The following is a 17,712-nucleotide window of genomic DNA, read 5'->3' on the forward strand; positions in this document are numbered from 1 at the left end:
ATTGGGCTGTCGCGAACTGTGTCGCGCGACTGCTGCTTCTTCATCTTGTGCTCGAGATTCTTGTGACAGACCGCTTCAGACAGGATCCGCGTGGCCGGCGCTCGCTTCTCGCGTTGAGCAACAGCATCCGGGGCATCTGTCGCGGCGCGTGGTGGATGGGTCACATATCTTTAGTCCTTCTCGCTGTCGTGAAAAAATCAATGCATGCCTAAGAGAGAACACCACTGCTCCTTTTTGTACCAGCAACCAGAGTAGACGGAAGCCCAATCCTTCAAGCCATACCTACCTGCCTCTCCCCCGCCACAGCCGACCGTTCCTACCCTACCTACCTACCTTGCCTTAGCAAAGGGAGACGCACGGCAAGAAGCCTTCCCGCCGTCGACAAAGCGAACATGTCCGGTAAGTACTGCAGCTTCCGTCGCGCAGCCCCGCCCAAACAGCCAACCACCCCTCGCACCTTTCGCACTTTCCAAACCCCCAATCCCTCCTGCCTGGTACACTTCGCGTTGCGCCTCAGCATGATCATCGACAGTCACTAACAGATATGCCACGCAAAGGAGAACCGGAGCCTCGCCGCTCAGTGCGCGCGACCAAGGGCCAGCACACCAAGGCCTTCGACGACCAACCGATCGAACCTCCCAAGAAGCGAGGGAGGAAGAAGAAGCAGGAGGAGGAGCCCGAGGAGGAGATTATCCGTTGCGTCTGCGGCGCGACCGAGCAGGACGGCGACTCTGAAGAGCCCTGGATCGCATGCGACAAATGCACTGCGTGGCAGCACAATGTTTGTATGGGTATGAGTGTCTTCACGGAAGACCTCCCTAAGAACTACTACTGCGAACAATGCGCTCCACAAGATCACAAGGAGCTCCTGGCCGCCATGTCCAAGGGCGAGCGCCCCTGGGAGGCCCGCCGCAAGGCCTACGAGGACGAACAGAACGAGAAGAAGAAGAAAAAGAAGAAGGGCGGCAGGGCTGGCAAGCGTGCCAGCGATCCCAAGGAGGACTTATCGCAGGACGCCAGGAGTAACAAGGCAGAAGACTCTCCCGCTCCGTCGGAGACCAAGGAGAAGAAGGAGAAGAAGGACGGCGCAGCGAAGCCGTCCACCGGCAAGCGGAAGGTTCGCGACGAAGAGAAGGATACGAAGGTTGGTAACAAGTCGTCCAGATCGCAAGGCCAATGTGCTGACTTGTTACTATCACAGGCTTCCAACCAGAAGATGCGCAAGCTTTCCGAACCCGAGGCTGCAATCGTCAACTATACCCCGCCGGCCGACCTAACTGCCAAGATTACGGACCTCCCGGACGATCGCAAGGGCTCTGCGCAGCTGCTTCAGAAGGCCCTCGTCGGCGTCCTCACCGCTGCCGTCAAGGACAAGAGTGTTACTTTGCCCAAAGATGTTACTGTTGCGGCCAAGGCCGAGCGTTTGGCTCTCGAAATCGAACGTGCGGTTCATGATACTCACGCCGACCGCAGCCACTACGCTCAGCAGGCCAGGGCACTGTACGCCAACATCAAGATCAATGCCGACTTGACCAAGCGTCTTTTGAAGCGCACCTTGTCTCCGCCCATGCTGGCCACCATGAGCGCCGACGAACTGGCTACCAAGGAGAGGCAAGATGCGAATGCGCAGCTGAAGGCCATCTCCGAGAAGCAGTCCATTCTGATCACGGAGGAGGGACCTAGGGTGCGCAGAACACACAAGGGCGAAGAGGTTGTCGAGAATGAGTCCTTTCAACAGTCTGACGATGCTCGCTCATTTATTAGGAGGCCTAGCGCTCGAGATGGTGAGGCAAAGACAGATGGGGAGGCGGACCCTCATAGTGGGCTGCAAATTGACACGCATGGCGCTCGGCACTCGCCCAAGCATCCCGACTTTGACATCAACAAGGTCTTCTCGAGCGTCAAGTCTCCCACCGGAGGCCATATCCGCCGGCCCTCGGCGCCGCTCCACGGACCCGGCGTTGATCCCGATGTTGACAGACTGCTTCAGGAAGAGACGGACTCCCCGCCATACTCACCCACGGACGAGACAGACCCGGACGTGGTATGGCGAGGCCATGTTGTCATGAGCTCAATCACCGATTTTCCCGCAGCGGCCAAGTTTGTCGCGGGAGCGAACCTGGCGAACACCATTGGCCTACCATGGACGAGTTTGATCCCCAGGAGGTTGACGGTAGCCGGACGCATAGATGAGCAGAAGGCGATAGAATACCTCTGCGGTCTACGCTACGCCGACCAGACCGACATAGTGGTCGTGGCCTTGTCGCCAGCTTCTGAGGCGTCCCGGGGCGACTTTCAGCAGCTCTTCAATTACTTTGTAGGCAAGAAGCGATACGCAGTCATTGGGGATAAGGGCTTGGCCAACGTCCGGGACACGTATCTAGTTCCCGTTCTGCCAGGCGAGGGCAACTTGCCCGAGTTTATGCTCAACTTTTCGGACAACGTCGTACCGCCGAAGCGGACAGAGCCGATGCTCCTGGGCGTGTTTGTGTACAGGAACAACCCGCGACAGGCACAGCCAGTCAGCGCGACCAGGTCGCCGGTCGCGAACTCACCCACGCCGACCCAAGCTGGTTTCCCGGCGAGGCATCCTTCGATATCTGGCCCGGCCTTTTCGCCGACTGTTCCGCAAGGACCGTTTGCGCAACTTGGTCTTCCCGCGACCGGTCACAACGGCCACGCACCGCAGCATCCTACGCAGGGCGCGCATCAAGCGGTGCCTCCGAACCAAGCGCCGGCGGGCTACACCGCGGCAAGAGGGCCGGAGGCCGAGCAAGACAGACGCCAACGTGAGGGCCAAGCCCTGGCTCATGAGGTATTAGGTCCCTTGGTCAATAGCAGGACTGTTCCCTTTTTGATGCCACATGCTCATGCAATGACCCGGACAGAATGGGAAGTGATCAAGGGCATTTACGACAGAGACCCGAAAGCCAGAGAAGATTTACAATACTTGAGCCAACTGCTCGAGAAACAGCAGCCTGTCAAGGCCGGCGACGCTCCTGCAGCCGCGGCGCCTCATGGAGTTGCGCCGTCAGCATGAGCGCGCCGTGTTCATGCGTCTCCGGAGCATGCAACAACTGGCGTCTATGCGGCTGCCACGGTACATAGTTCGTTTGGAGTTTTACTGTTTGAAGGACAGCTTCTACTTGGGTTCAAGGGGTGGAGATACCATTCCCAGCGAGGGAAGAGAGGCCTGGAAAGGCAGAGGGTTTTTTTTCTTGCTAGTACTGTTACAACTATCAATTCTAGGCAAATGGTTCTATTCCGCCAGTTTGAATGTGAAATGTTGACGTGTCAGAGTCGCCGCAAAGCCAAGTCGACCGGTGCCATTTCCAGGCTTGACACTGGCTCAATGCTGTCTCATTGGATGAAACATATCATTGGCTGTAAACAACAGAGTTGCGACCATAGCGATGAAAGACCATCAAGAGACAATGCCGAAAAGACCGTGAAGACGATGAAAGCTTCGAGGACTCTCTGGGAGACCCTGCCAAGATGTCTCATCTCGGTCATCTCCAGCGCTGGGGACGTAGCGAGTCAACAGCCCGGCAAGGCGTTGTACAGTCTCCATTGACTCACTGAAACGGACGATACACTGTGGCAATCTCCCACCTCCCGATGTGCTCAATGCTCAAGCTTCCCTGCTCTAATTCCCGTTACAACCCCCGCCCTTTCACTGCCACCTGGCTGTGCCAAAAACCAGTCGCGTCTTCAGCCACAGTCGACAACATACTAAGCTCCAAGCTAGCTACTGGCTGCTCTTCTGCATTTCAAGCCGTCTTTGCCCCACATACATGACGACAACTGCTACATGGGGATCTTTTGGAGCAGGGAAGCATTAGCAAACAAGCAGAGAACAAGCATTCTATTTAAGGCTGCGCGCCGACTGGGTCCGGCACCGCTTTTCTCCTTTTGGGGTGCATAGGGACCATCGCTGTGCATAGGTTTTATAATTTACGTATCCCCATTTCAGAACGCTTCGGTCGCTTCTTTACTGCAACTTTCCTCATCTTTCTCTTTGCTACTTCCGGGTAACAGCACGATTGTTTATGTCAGTCAGCCGACGTGACGTCACCGTCATCATGTCCTACTTTCAATAACTCAAACGCTGACATCGAGATAAAGCAGATTTTCTTCACACCGAACCAATATCACCACAACACGAACATCACAACACCACGATGGCTTGCGGATCAACTTCTACCGGCCTCGTCAACCGCAACGGCCCTGGAAGCGCAGCTTCTTCCATCGTCGAGAGCATCGTCAAGCCTGCCGAGGCCACCGGCGGCAAAGCCAAGTGTTTCGAGGTATGTACACGAGAACAGATGGGCGTGGTACTCGGCGAAACCCTTTTCGTGGCCCGAGGGCTAGGTAGTGCAAAGTTCGCTGCCCGTGCTTCTTTTTGAGTAGCTCTAGATGTTCGATTTGCTCTCCCTCCCTGGCCTGTCCTCTGCCTCTGGGATACCCAGTACCCTCTGCTTTCTGGGCTTCCTCCGCCCCTCTTCCTCCTCTTCAAAGGCCGCGCTCACGGCGAGGGAGAGCTAAGGGTAAGCAAGCAAGTAGGGGGTAGGTCGGCAGGCAAGGAGCAGGTACGGAGCAGAGCACTAGAGAGCATGGCAGACATCAACACACAACAATAGAATACTGTACTAACGTCGAATTACGCAGTGTGACGGAGTAGAATGTTGCTGTATCCCGTATGTTGGCCCTATTCGACTTCATTTGCATCAGCTGACGTCGCTTTTTTAGAATTCCTTGCACTGTCATGTAAAGATGACATGTGACCAGACATGAATCATGGAATTGGACAACATGAGAATGCTAAATTGGATCGATGATACCGTTTTCTGGAGTCAGTAGCCGTGCGGAACTTTGTTTAGGCGTAATGTATAAAAAATCAAGACCATTTGGGCTTTAATTTGTCTTGCACTTTCGCCTTGCATGATGCCATAGATGTGGTTGCATATCCACGCCTCATTAACAAACATATTGAGATCTCTCTAGTGTTACAAATAAACTGAGACCAGTCTGGAAACTGCTCTCATGCTGACTTCACGCCCAGGTTTTTAATTCGAACACCGCAAGTGGCCATAAAACTGCACCCGCAGGCTCCGGGCTCACGGCCGAAGACCCGGAAACTACCGCCCCACTCCCGGTCCGGGTGCCCCATGGGCAACCGCCGCAGCCTGCGGGGTGCTTGCCGGTGACCTCCTTGCTAAATAAACCAGTGCTTCATTATGCATATAGTGCCTTGCATTCCTATCAAAAGTTAAAATTTCTGAGCAACCCTCCCTCACTTCACTCTTCATCATCCTGGTGTCTGTAAAGACTCAACCTACTCTCAATCTGTCTATTCTCCTTTCCCGTCTCCTTCTCGTCTCCTATCGTTACTATTATTATACTCGTCCTCCGCTCAAGAAGCTGTTCCATTACAATAGCATAATTCACTCACGATGGCGAACCCTGAATTCAACAAACCGACCATGCCCGTCATTACTGGATACGATCACATCTGGAGGGCGTATCACTTAGGTGAGCAAGACGAGACTTTATGGTGACCGCAGAGTTCTTTACAGAGCCGAGACTGGGCTCTTGCTATCAGGCCGAAACACACTAATTTCTAGCGTACAGCCCTGTTGAAGCATTTAGGTACACCTGGGAGGCTGTTCACCTTTAGTACGAGATCCTGAAGGATTATCACGATACTTCAACGATACGTGAGTAAGCCCGTATGCAAACTATGTCATAATAGCGAAAGGAAATTTTGGGACCGGCACCGAAAAGGAACGTGAAAATGACGAGGACAATACGAAATTAATGTGAGTAGCATTGCTGTTGAGCTCCTTGATCACATCATCCGGCCTCCTGATTATATAACTTAGATGCTTTCCCGTGCCACTCACTAAAAGTAGACAGCGCTGAGTAAAACGCCATGACTGACATCTAGACTGTATAGTTGGAGGGGGCCAAGCGGACGTCACAGGCCGGCCAGGATGACGGCAGCCGTGGCGCTATGCTTCCCTCTCCTCGGCTACTGTTGCCACGTTCTGCCGACGCTGGTGTGTTCCTCACTTCCACTCAGGATGGGGATGCGCCCAACACTTCCAGCTGCACCACTAAGTCCCCTCAGGTTCGGCCCCAGTCCCAGTGCGACATAGCAATCGAGACCGCCTTCCTGCCGCACCAGCGCATCCATATGAATATCAGACAAGGTGCTGTAATACTCCTGCGATGATGAACAACGGCAGCAAGCTGCCAGAAAAGATAGGGTTCATGAAAGTACAGCGGCAAGAGGGCCTGTTGTCCAATACGAAGGGTGTTGGGGGTGCACTGGAGGCGTCCCGCACCAATTTTCGGGTACTTCATATTGTAAAAAGGAGGTAAAGGGAATATACGATGCAGCTGCATGGGATCAAAGATGGTATCGAATAAGTTGGGTCGCAATGAAATTGCGCGTGTTGGAATCTGGTTATTTTACTGGTATAGGCAACTGCCTAGTCAGCCTGACATAAATTCATGAACTGCCCTCCGGGGCCTTCTTGTAAGTTAGCTGCGTTGTTCGTCACCCGCGCGTGTCCTCATGTGATGTTTTCCATATCTGCACCAAGTTGGCCACCATGTCCAGTTACTCTCGCGAGTAGTACCTTGAAATGTGTCAACTTTGGATGCGTCTGGTATCACACCAGCTCTCCAGGCAGAAGAGCTCCTGAAGTCTAACTTGGAGGTTGGGGAATACCATTATGCGCCTCCAGCCTCGGCGCCCAATGACAGGTTCTCCTGCCAGTGTCGGTGCCACATTCTCTTCCATGACTGCAACATATGACTTTGGCCCATGTCAAGGTCTCCGACAGGATTCCAAAATCTCGTCTGTTGTCCGCTCGAAATACTGTGGGATTTCCCCCTTAGCCGTAGGATACTTGTTTCTAAAGGTATGTTCTGTGCGACTTTGGCCTTTGGGCAAGTAGTGCAAGAGATATTTCACAAGCTCTTGCCAGGGCCGCTGAAAGACGCAGCCACAGCATCGCTCTCCTAGTCGAGATGCATCTCTTTCAAGCTCGCGAGGCACCTTTTCTTAGCCTCAATTTCCTTTTCCTTGGCGTCATGTAACCGTTCCAGGGCCGTAAGTAATTTTCCTCAGTATCCTCTGTGCGAGGTTGGACGCCTGAAGCCTGCTGTTCGGGCACCGGGCTCTCGTTCACGTTCTCATAGGGTACCTCTTCGCTCCCTCTCTAGAGAAACATGGCGTCTGCGGTAGCCCAAACCTCCAGCTCGCGTGCCGTGGCTGCCGCCTTCAGCTCTTCTGGTGACATCTCTCCATCTACAGTCGAGCTGATCACTTCCGGGACTTTGGGGATCTCGATGCTGCCCAAACCTTCCAACAGGCGCTTCGCCTTGTCAACCTGAGCACTGATGGCCGCCGTCTCCGCTCTTGTTCGATCGAGGTGGGATTGCATCATCGCAATGGCAGATTCGCGGGCTTGGTGGGGTCGGTATTCGTTGAGGACGTGGTGGAAGTTGATAAACAGCGTTCTGAGATCTTCGACCTTGGCTTGGCCCTGCTACGGTCAGCGGAGGTCGGGCGTGCGGGAACATGGCAGAGGGCTTACATCGTCTGGCGTGGTGGCCATGACGCTGACCAGCTCGAGGAAATTCATCAGGATGGACTTGGCCATCTTCTTGAGCTCAAACGCACGGTCAAGGTGCTTGCCGTCCTTCTCCTCGGGTGGAGCAGGGGCAAGTCGCTGAATCTCGCCCTCTTCCAGCGACGGTAGTTTGTCGTCAAGCTAGACAGACGTTAGCTTGCAAAGAATGCGACAGCCGTGAGAGTCGCAATTCACAGTATAATTGGCCCCAAAAACCTTCCACGTGCCAGAAGCTGGCTCGGATGGGGGGTTCAGGTTGATGAGCTCCTCTGGAATATTGGGTATGCGCGGCGGCAAGTCCTTGACGTCGACGCCATCCTTCTCAGCCTGGGCCTTGCGCAGGTCCTCGATGCGAGCCAACTTCTCGGGTGTAAAGTCCTTCCAGAAGGGAGGCGGGTTCGGGAAGGTTGCGGCCACCGCATTCTGCGATGGCTCCTCGGGGTTGTCGGCCATGTTTGCGAAAGTCGAGCGAGGTTTCTGAGTCGGCTTGGGGCGTGGGATGGATTCAATGAAGCGGGGTGGTCATTGTCTTGATTGTCTGAGAGACTGTGTCTGTCCACGTGTCTCTGCCTCTAAAGGCGGCGCAAAGTTGGAGGGATGAAGAGTGCTTTCCCAGGTCGACAAGGTTGGCTTTCAAGGAACGCGACTACCTCATGGAGCGCGCAAACAGGTCCGGCAGGCGCCCGAGCCACCAGGGTAGCGTCGGTAGGTCTTTCCCCCCATTCAGCTGATCTAATCCGGACGTGGCTTAGCGTCACCTGTCCCACCTTGTCAACTCCACGTCCCCAGCAGACAGCTGCGCTACGTCGCTCTGGCGATAATTAGCTTGCCGAACGATGATTTCATCCCCTTTCGATTCTTCAACGCCAACAAGCCATTGAGCACTCCCACCCTTATACCCGGCCTCGAAACTTTCCTGCGCGCTCTCAGGCGTCAGAAAGACGCACTCCTTTCAACATGGCCGACGTTCGTTCCCTCCTCCGTCAGCAACGCGCTGCTCGACGAATCGAACATCCCCACGCGGCATACTCAGATGCGGGCAAGCTCCTCTGCACACTCTGCCACGAAGCTATCAAGTCCGAATCTCTTTGGGAAGGCCACCTGAGAGGCCCAGGCCACGCAAGAAAGATCAAAACCCTCCAGCAAGCTGCATCGACCACCACAAATGGCTCGGCAACCGCGGACGCCGCCTCATCCAACAAGCGAAAACACGACTCGGACGAGGATATGGCAGAAGACGAAGACATGGCTGAAGCTGTGCGGAAGAAGAAGAGCAGGACGAATATGAGCACTCCGGCTCGCTTGTCCGCTGGCGAGGCGGATCGCGACCTGAAGGACGTGACACTGACGCCTCCGTCGCTGACTCGCCGGACATCGACAACGCCCGTTCAAGGCGTCGAGATCCAAATTCCCTCCCGACCTGCGACGCCCGCGCATAAGGACGGCAACTCATCCAACTCCACCCCCCTCAACCAGCCTGTTGGCCCATCACCACTGATCCCTCGAGAGGCATCGCCCACACTGGCGAGAACGAAGGCGCCGCCCCAGCAAAACGGTACGGCCGCACCGGCTGAGGCTGCAGGCCAAGTGGATGAAGATGAGTGGGCAGCCTTTGAGGCGGATATTGCAGCTACAACAGCGCCAGTGTCAGAAGACGCGGTGATATCCGCCCCGGCAATGACTGCGGAGGAACACGCAGAGGCTGCAAAGACAGAAGAGGAGGAGCGAGAGAAACGCCGGCTTGCTGCGGAGAAGGACCTTGAAGACGAGAAGGAGGAGGCTACGCGAGCCTTGGAAGAGGAATTCGAGGATATGGAAGAGCTCGAGGCGAGAGTCAGGCGGTTGAAGGAGAAACGCGAGGCCCTGAGACACCAAGGAGATGCCGGTTCCGGTCCCGCCTCCAGCACTGTTGTTGCTGCCAAACCTACTGAGGCAGATGGAAAGGAGAATGTAAAAGCGAATGCCGAGGAGGAGGAAGAGGACGATGACGATGATGAAGACGAGGATGACTTCATGGGCTTCCGGTATCGCTCATGACATCCGGCGTCTAGTCTGAAGTCGTTGCTGCCAGGTCATAAGACGGCGAACAGGTGTTTTCAAGCGGAAGGTCAGGGCGTCTTTTTGGTGTATAAATACTGTAAATTACCTTCTCTTCGGGTTGATAACATTGACGTCCTGTAATGCCTATAGGCACTTTGAGAACATTCAACAATTACTTGGCTTGCGCCGTGTTCATATGCTGATTCAAATCAGCGTCTGTGAGGACGGGCTTAGCTGTCAGGATACCAGCGGACTGTAGTGGTGGTTGAACATACCGATCTGAACTCCCAGATGAGGAATCGTTCTTGCTGTTGTTGGAGTGTAAGCCATTCAATAACCTAAACGCAGGCCACGCTAAAAGGGTGAAAGTGCAGAGATGGTCAGTAACGCCCTCATCTCATGTGCGACTCACATTGAATTTCAACCGACGGGTCTCAAGAACCTATGCATTACTATATCAAAAACTCCATCTATGAGTAAACATTACTTTTACAGGTATCCTCGGTCGTGGGGAATTACAATCGCCGACCCCTTATCCCCTTCCTACATCACTTCTTTCCAACAAAAAAGACAGACAAATGCAACCGTGGTACAGTTACTAGATCAGAACGCAACTGCCGCCGTCGGTGCGCGAGGGACATGCGCCGGAGCGGTCGAGGCCGCCGTGCTCTGGTAGACAGTCGCCGTGACGGTGTTGTAAACGGTGACAAAGGCCACAGAGATGGGGCACACCGAGTTGGAGGGCTCAGCTGTGAAAGTCGTCGTGGCGGTGACGGGAGGCTGAGGCGGCGTAGTAGGCTTCACGCAGTGGGTGCCGTCCCAGTGCTCGCAGTGGTGTGTGCTCGTAGTCGGCTCGGGTCCAGAGCTACTCTCCTGACCGCCGCTGCTCTGGGAAGGCATCTCGCTGTGGTGAGAAGGCCCAGGCTTGTCGCTGGTGTTTCCGGGCGGGTGTGTGGGCTTGACGGACTCGACGGTTGTCTTGATGGTTGTCGCAGAGCCGGTGAGGGTGACTGTCGTAGGCTCGTAGGTGTTGTTATCGGGCGTCTCTGACGGGCTATCACCCTCACTGGATGTGGCAGAACCGCCTTGGGTAGCTGCAGCAGAGCTGCTCTTAGAGTCGGTAGAGCTACCGTGATGAGGCGGCTTGGTCTCAGAGCTACCGTGTGCGTGAGTCTTGGTTTGGTCGTCGTCTGAAGGAGGCTGCGACTTGGTTGTGACTGAGCCGCCAGGCCTTTCGCTGACAGTCTCGGTGCAGGTGACTGTGACCGTCTCAGGTGGAGGGGCAGAAGAGCCCTGGCTGACGTAGAACGTCTCGGTAATCGGTGAGCGGGTGACGGTGAGGGTGAAGGTCTGGGAGGCTGTGATAGTCTCTCTGATCACCGGAGCAGTGGCCTCAACAATCTCAGTCTCAGTCTTGGCAGTCGTAGTCGTAGCGGTGGCAGTGACTGTCACGGTGCTGGGCTCCGGCGCAGGCACACACGGGCAGGTGTTGGTGTCTGGGTAGGTGCGTCCCCTCAAGTTCTCAGGTCTGGCAGCGGCAATTGCAGTGAAGGAGAGGATGGCCGCGGCCACGACGTTGCCTTGACGAAGCATTTTGATGGCGAAGTGAGAATGGATGGGTACCTAAGGCAAGCTGAAACTTCCAGAAGAGGGTCGGTAAGACGAAAGGATAGCGTATAAGCTGCTGCGAGGCCGACTGGTTGTTGAAGGCTTGCTTGTTTGTTTTGTCCGAGTGAAGCTGTTGCTGTTGATGAAAAGAAGTCTCCATGAGGAGATAAGACTTCTTATATGGCAGTCGTTCAGTTGGATCATCCTCAAGGAGTATACAGCAGGCCTTGACAGCCTTGCTGAGATTCATGATTATCCATCATGGTGGAATGACGCTGCCCTGTATTGCGACCTAGCGCTTGACGAACAGCAATAGAGCTTGGCACAGCTTTGAGAGAACAGGAGACCAAATCCTTCAGACGGCCTCAAGAGGGATGTGAAAATTGCGTCACATTTCTCTCAGCTACTGTACTGTCGCTCACTTGAGCCTTTGCCTGGTACCAAAAGAGTAAACCACAGAGCACTTGGGGGCAAAGCAAGGGTTTCACAGAACCAATAGTGTGTGTGGTCAAAACGTCCCAAGGGACCAGGGAGAAAACAATATTGAAGAAGATCAAAGCACCGGTATTGGGGCACACGTTCCAAGGGATGCTTCCGCTTCCACCCTCTGGCCGATGAGCCGATAAGATGCGGCATACGGCACCGGCATCTTCGCACCGGGGACGACCACGACGATGGCGACGACGATGCAATACTGATGGATCAATCTATTTTCCGGTGGAGATGGCTTTGCCAGGACAGAGTCAAAGACCGTGGCTCCGATCGAGTACGTACCAATAGGGTGTTCGGCGGTTGTCCGGTGCAAGAAAGCGATGGCCAGTTCGGGATGTTTGCAAGGTCCAGGTTCCAAAGGCTTTGCCGGGTCTCTTTTCCAACGGTCTGGAAATCGTCCCAAAGACTGCAAACTCGATGGAGACCTCGGCGCTGGCCGTCCCGTCCCGCTGTGGGGCCCGTCATCTCGGCATCTCTGATTCTCCGGGCTGCCGAGGCCGACCGCCTGCCCAAAGCGGGACGTCATTCCATCCTTCGCAATCTTGTGTTTTCTGCCAACCGCATCGCAATCAAAACACACGCCATCAATCAAGCATCTCGAGCCTAGCGTCTGGCTATCGTACTGCAGCACGAGGCTTTGGTGGCATAGCTACGTCCATTCTTTTTACATGCGATTTTCTACTTGAAGTAACGACCTCCGACTTGCGCGCGCGCTCCCGACTGCTGCGCCCGCAACCACGCAACCGACGACGATTACGGCGACGAGGGGCAACCGGATCACTCGATCGTGATGGGTGCTTGTGCGTCATGCCTTGGGCGGGGGAACAAGGACGTCTATGACGAGGTGGGTTGCGTTGCACTTCTTCACCCACTTGACAGGGTAGTATGCAGCGGCGGCTAACTAGCCCTCTTTTTTCTCCCCTCTCCAGGACGAAGAATCACGACTCCTCTACGACGATCCGAACAACGTACATTATGGAAGCTTTGGCGAGCAGAGCGTAAACGGTCAGGAGGACCCGATGGAGGTGCAGCGAGAGACTGAGGCTCTGCAGCGAGTTGTGGCAAAGACATCCGAGTACGTACTGCGTCGTGCGTACTGCGCACTCCCCTCCGACGACGACCCAAGCTCCGGGACGGCGGGCTTGGTCTTCATGTCCCTCCCAGGAATGCTAACATCGGTCTTCCTAGCAACATGGTCGACATCTTCGAGATTGCCCCGCAGGATCACGCACATCGACCTGCACCGACTACGTTTGCGTATGCAGGGCAGGAAGCCCGCATCGTACGGTACCAGCACTTGTTGTCCAAACTGGATTCCAAGGATGAGACCCCAACAGGCGTCCAAGTGGATTGGCTTCCCCAGGAAGACGACACCATCGAGATGCAACGCGGCGTTCCGACCGTCAAGACAGAGTTGGACAAGCCCCTGGTTGGCACATTTGCAGATGCAGCGGCGGCCATGGCATGACATGCGCCAGGTCATGAATCATTTCCCTTGCCCAATATCTGCTCCTGTTTTTGGTCCAGTTTTGCACTGCATTGTTAACCCACGGCGAGAGCGGCTATGCGTTTCCCCTTTTCTGGTTCTTGTATTGCTACTAAGTTTCGGATTGGTCGACATCGAGCCCTGGGTCCTGTCGGTATTACGGCAAACATGGGACGGACAGCTTGGAGTGACGACATTTTTTGCCCATGCTCTTCTTTTTTACCCCCTCGATACCCCCTCTTCGAATGCAGGCTATGCACACACAAACTCAACGCTTTTCAACCACAAAAAAAAATACCCACACATACACCCATAGGACACCCACATTCTCTCACATATCGCTTCCTCTTCACTTTGTCAATCCCCTGTATTGGTCTGCCACCCCTGTATAAAACGCCTGGGCAACAACGAGGTTATGAGGAAAAGGTGGACACGATGGGCCCCAGAAACCCATGACTTAATCAATGAAAATTCCCTCCATCCCACTTTGGCGGCCCCCTGGTTCGCACCATGTCGGGCCAATGACTGCGTCTCGAAGATTCTTCAGCGGCAGGCCATGGGTTGACTAGCCCATTGAAATATGGCCACGTGCACCTCCGGCTGATGTTTACCTTTTCTAGTGTGGACCCTTTGGCAAGGGATGTTGCATCCTAGTCTGTTCCATGGTTGGAGGCGTAGCGTTCTTAGCCTCAATTCGGACCAGCATTCGAGGCTGGAGGGCAGGTTACGTCTTTATGGAGGGGAAAACAGGAGGGAAGCACTTGGAGGCTCACATATTCGCTCTGATGCCCGCCATTCAGGGTTGTGCGGGAGTCTGTGCGGTTCCCGAGTCTTATTGGCGGAGATGAGACAAGGAAATGGTGCCTTGAAGTGAAGTGGGATGGACGACATGAAGATGAGGGGTGGTTGCTGCGGCCAGATGGGGCGGCCTCCCAGTCCCCGTCCCAGTCCCAGTCCATCAAGCCCGATACAACCCACCTCGCTCTGTGTCGCCCGTCTCAGTCTCCGTCGCTCCCACACTAAGCCCTTCTTTTCTGCTCCTCCCGCTCCTCCCTCCACTTTGGCCTTGGGTCAGATGACAGGTACCTGTCAGTGGTTTTCTCTGGGTTATTCAACACCTGCAAAAGGTGAAAGGGGGGTCAAAACCAAAGCCCCGGGGGCCTATTCAGTACCGGGATTGCTTCACTGCGCCTGCCTCTACCACGACACTGATGACACGTGAGAAACGATGACGATGACGTTCCCTTGAAGACTAATAAATGGCCTTTCTCCATGCAGAAGGAGGGGTTAGAGCGAGGCATACCGCGGGCACGCAGCACAGCACAGACGAAAGAATGCCTGCCTGCCTGCTGGACGAAGCCGACGGACCGCTCTTTTGGCCTGGCCTGGCCTGCTTCGCTCTGTAACTTGGCCAGATCGACGCAAGACCATCTGCTGTCCTTCGCCTCTAGTTGACGACATGGCCTTCTCATTCGTCGCCAGAGACCGCTTTCTGCAACGCTTGCTTGCCTGATAAGCACGCCAAAACCTGCTGGATGGGCAGCTGTGCAGGAAAAAGTGGGAGGACCGCCTTCTTCGATCCCCTCAGTCGCGCGTTGAAAGGCAAGACCGCCTCGCCGCTTTGGTGTCATTCGACTTTCATGGTTGTCATCTGTACCTCTTTGGGCCGGGCTTGCGAGGAATGGATTTATCGTCGGCAGAGCATGATCAAGAAACGGTCAGCACCAAGGAGGAGCAGGAGGAGTCGGAGGAGGAGCCCGCAGCATGAGGCGCAAGACAGGTATCCGTTCTACTAAGAGGGGGCCCTGCAAGTTGTCCCTGTCGCCGTCTAAGCGGCGGGCCGGATTTCGCGACAAAATAAACGTAGGCCAGCCTTGATTCTCTCTCTGCTCCCGGCGCGCGCGCACAGAATGTCCACAGTGACTGACACACTTCTTTTTGCGCGCGCGCGCACACACAAATTAATCTTACAGAATATGGCCCATCCTATTGATGATCATGATCCAACAGTAATACAATAGTTGCCAACCCAAATTTTCCACTTTCCACTGTCTTGAAATTTTGCAGAGAGAAAAAGGACCGTCCCGAGCGTAACCACACAGGAGACCAAAAACAAAATGTGAAAAATGCAGCGAATGAACGGCCGTTACGTGGTTGAACTTGGGAAAAACCCCCCAAGCTAGGGTTACCAGGAAAACCTCCTCTCCAGTCCCGCAGTGTCAAAGTCATACCTCTCTTTCCCCCTTCTTTTCTCACACCGGCATTCGACTCTAGGTTCCTTCCCTTTTCGTCGTTGATAGGTATCTCCCGCGTGAAGATCAAGGAGCCACTGATATAATCATATTAGCAAAGGTCTTGCGCGACTCGGCTTACCCCTGAACAACTTTCAACTGGACCCCCCGTCTCACCCGCATGGGACCGAAAAAAGGTACAAAGCGCAATAATAATATCAGAGATTGAACAAAGGAAAAAAAGGCTACAGCAGAGGGGTAAAAAAAAAAGACGACGAAAATCAGAAAGAGGGCTTGGAACATGTCCAACTTACCAATCCTGGAAACCGAACTCCCCCTCTCTATATCGACCCAGCGGCCACAACAACCACGACGATCATATCGTATTTTGTCTGGTCCAATGCGATGTTTGCATCTCGTGGATCTGGCGCTGAACTTCTTGCATCTCGATACTTGTCCGTTCGATGGTCGCCTTGCGGTTTCCCTCGCGGTACCAGCGCTCAATGTCCCTCTGCATCTTGTCGACCCGGCGGGTTTTCTTGTCAATGTCGTAGCACAGCTTGCACTTGTCCGCCTCCTGGATCGTGTCGAATACCAACTTCAAGCCGCACGTTTCGCCTGTCCGGTACTCCTTGTTGCATTGTTGTTTGAACTGACCCCATCTCCAATACCCGCAAGCCCAGCGCGTTTGGTAGAAATAACACATCTTTTTTTCCTCTCCCCTCTCTTTTGCTGGCTGCTCCCGTTTCCACACCCTTTTTTGGTGTGTATCTTCGACTCGGTAGCCTCCCCCCTTTTTTGGTCCCCAAAAAGACGAGAGATGTCGTCTCCGGTTTTCGTTGTTCCGTTTCTTCGTTTCTTTTTCCTTCTCGTCTGCCGGTTTTATTCTCCTTGCGGGCCGGTCCGTGGCTGGCTAGCTGGACAAGGTAACTAGCTCGTACGTCGATGCAAAAGTGGTGGAGAACGTCGTTATGGAGGAGGAGTCAAAATGGTGAGGAGGAGAAAATGGAGGAGAAGCAGCAACGCAACCCGAGAATGGAGTAGAAGTGGCTCGTTTCGGGGTTCTCGGTAACGATATGAAGTCACTGGTGACGGGACTGAAGCAAGATCAAAGGTTTGTTAGCCATCTTCTTATTTATCTTTTCCACCCCTTTTTGGTGTGTGTATTTTTTTCCCTCTGCCTTTCCTCCTCATTCTTGTAGCTCGCCCGCAATGGGCGGTGCCCCCCTCCTCACATCGTCCGCTGCAAATATGCAATTCCATGCAGATGCAATGATGTCTTTTGACATTTGCATCCAATCATGGTGCCGCCTTTTCAGGGGTAGCTTATTTTGACTTGTCAAGGGGATTCAACCTGGACGTGGGATGGGCAAAGAAACATGAACCAGGAAGCCGTCTAAGGAAAAGAAAAAGGTCGGGAAGGGGGGAGGGGGTGTAAACAGAATTTTTGTTGAAAGTTGACTGGACTGACTGTCTTGGTGGTATTATTGAGCAACAATGGCCGCGGGAAGCAGCGGGAAAGTGACAGCGGTGGTGGCAGCAAGTGGCAGGCGGCCAGCAACCCGTTTCGGCAGAGGCGAAGAGTTTCGTTCGCAACCGCGATCGAGAAGTCTCTTTTTGGTGTTTGGCGCAAAGGCGGTTGGGCAGCAGCAGCCGGCAGCAGCAACTTTCCCTGGAATGATCTGAGGGGTGTGATTAGGGGGCGTGCGTATTTGTCTTTTGTCTGGAACGGGCTTTCGAGGTGAGGATGATTCGTTTCTTTCCGTTTTTGCTGTTGTGTCGTCTCTGACGGTTCGTCTGATATTCTCGGTTTCCCCTTTTGGTGTTGTCGTCTTGGGAGAGGTTGCTTTGTCGTTGACGTACTGTTTCTGCCCACGGCGGTCCTTGTCTACACTTCTTCTTTCGCCTCGTCCTGACTGGAGGGGGAATCAAGGCTAACTTATACTTTGTCAAAAAATACCAAGGTCATTCATTGGGGACCCGCACGATGTGTTGTCACGACCGGATCGAACGCATACGTCCAGTTTATCCCATACGTTGCCCCTATACACACACACTACACCACCCTACATTCTACACTACACAACGCACTTACGCACATACATGCGTACATGATGCACATCCCGCTTTTACTCGACGATTGTTCCTATTCGAGATGCTGGAACAAAGAGGGTTCCAATTGTTTCTCGCCTCCCCTTGTTCAATGTACACC

At 54.2% G+C, this 17,712-nt stretch overlaps 6 protein-coding genes across 6 annotated transcripts; 3 read left to right on the forward strand and 3 right to left on the reverse strand.

Annotated features, from left to right (window-relative positions):
• Window positions 1-392: 392 nt before the first annotated feature.
• Window positions 393-4,771, forward strand: BYE1 (Transcription factor BYE1; the record flags this gene model as incomplete). The annotated part of the gene is made up of 9 exons (XM_032031503.2): window positions 393-399; window positions 558-1,144; window positions 1,202-2,815; window positions 2,889-2,896; window positions 2,975-3,107; window positions 4,039-4,051; window positions 4,126-4,307; window positions 4,669-4,697; window positions 4,750-4,771. The coding sequence occupies 9 exons, from the start codon at window positions 393-395 to the stop codon at window positions 4,769-4,771; spliced, it is 2,595 nt and encodes an 864-aa protein (XP_031889084.2).
• Window positions 4,772-7,229: 2,458 nt separating this feature from the next.
• MED7 (Mediator of RNA polymerase II transcription subunit 7) lies at window positions 7,230-8,096 on the reverse strand (the record flags this gene model as incomplete). Its single annotated transcript, XM_032031505.1, has 3 exons — window positions 7,230-7,556; window positions 7,608-7,784; window positions 7,839-8,096. 3 exons carry the CDS (start codon window positions 8,094-8,096, stop codon window positions 7,230-7,232), a joined length of 762 nt encoding a protein of 253 aa, XP_031889336.1.
• A 504-nt stretch (window positions 8,097-8,600) lies between these two features.
• On the forward strand, window positions 8,601-9,680 carry znf830 (Zinc finger protein 830; the record flags this gene model as incomplete). Its single annotated transcript, XM_032031506.1, has 1 exon — window positions 8,601-9,680. One exon carries the CDS (start codon window positions 8,601-8,603, stop codon window positions 9,678-9,680), a length of 1,080 nt encoding a protein of 359 aa, XP_031889087.1.
• A 606-nt stretch (window positions 9,681-10,286) lies between these two features.
• CGGC5_v006720 (uncharacterized protein) lies at window positions 10,287-11,276 on the reverse strand (the record flags this gene model as incomplete). The annotated part of the gene is made up of 1 exon (XM_032031507.1): window positions 10,287-11,276. One exon carries the CDS (start codon window positions 11,274-11,276, stop codon window positions 10,287-10,289), a length of 990 nt encoding a protein of 329 aa, XP_031889335.1.
• A 1,297-nt stretch (window positions 11,277-12,573) lies between these two features.
• CGGC5_v006721 (uncharacterized protein) lies at window positions 12,574-13,251 on the forward strand (the record flags this gene model as incomplete). Its single annotated transcript, XM_032031508.1, has 3 exons — window positions 12,574-12,627; window positions 12,713-12,858; window positions 12,972-13,251. The coding sequence occupies 3 exons, from the start codon at window positions 12,574-12,576 to the stop codon at window positions 13,249-13,251; spliced, it is 480 nt and encodes a 159-aa protein (XP_031889334.1).
• Window positions 13,252-15,587: 2,336 nt separating this feature from the next.
• On the reverse strand, window positions 15,588-16,206 carry CGGC5_v006722 (uncharacterized protein; the record flags this gene model as incomplete). Its single annotated transcript, XM_032031509.1, has 3 exons — window positions 15,588-15,598; window positions 15,815-15,892; window positions 15,954-16,206. The coding sequence occupies 3 exons, from the start codon at window positions 16,204-16,206 to the stop codon at window positions 15,588-15,590; spliced, it is 342 nt and encodes a 113-aa protein (XP_031889089.1).
• Between the last annotated feature and the right edge of the window lie 1,506 nt (window positions 16,207-17,712).

Source organism: Colletotrichum fructicola (genome assembly GCF_000319635.2).
Source record: "Colletotrichum fructicola Nara gc5 chromosome Unknown KSG_Nara_v1_contig03, whole genome shotgun sequence".
Taxonomy (NCBI): domain Eukaryota; kingdom Fungi; phylum Ascomycota; class Sordariomycetes; order Glomerellales; family Glomerellaceae; genus Colletotrichum; species Colletotrichum fructicola.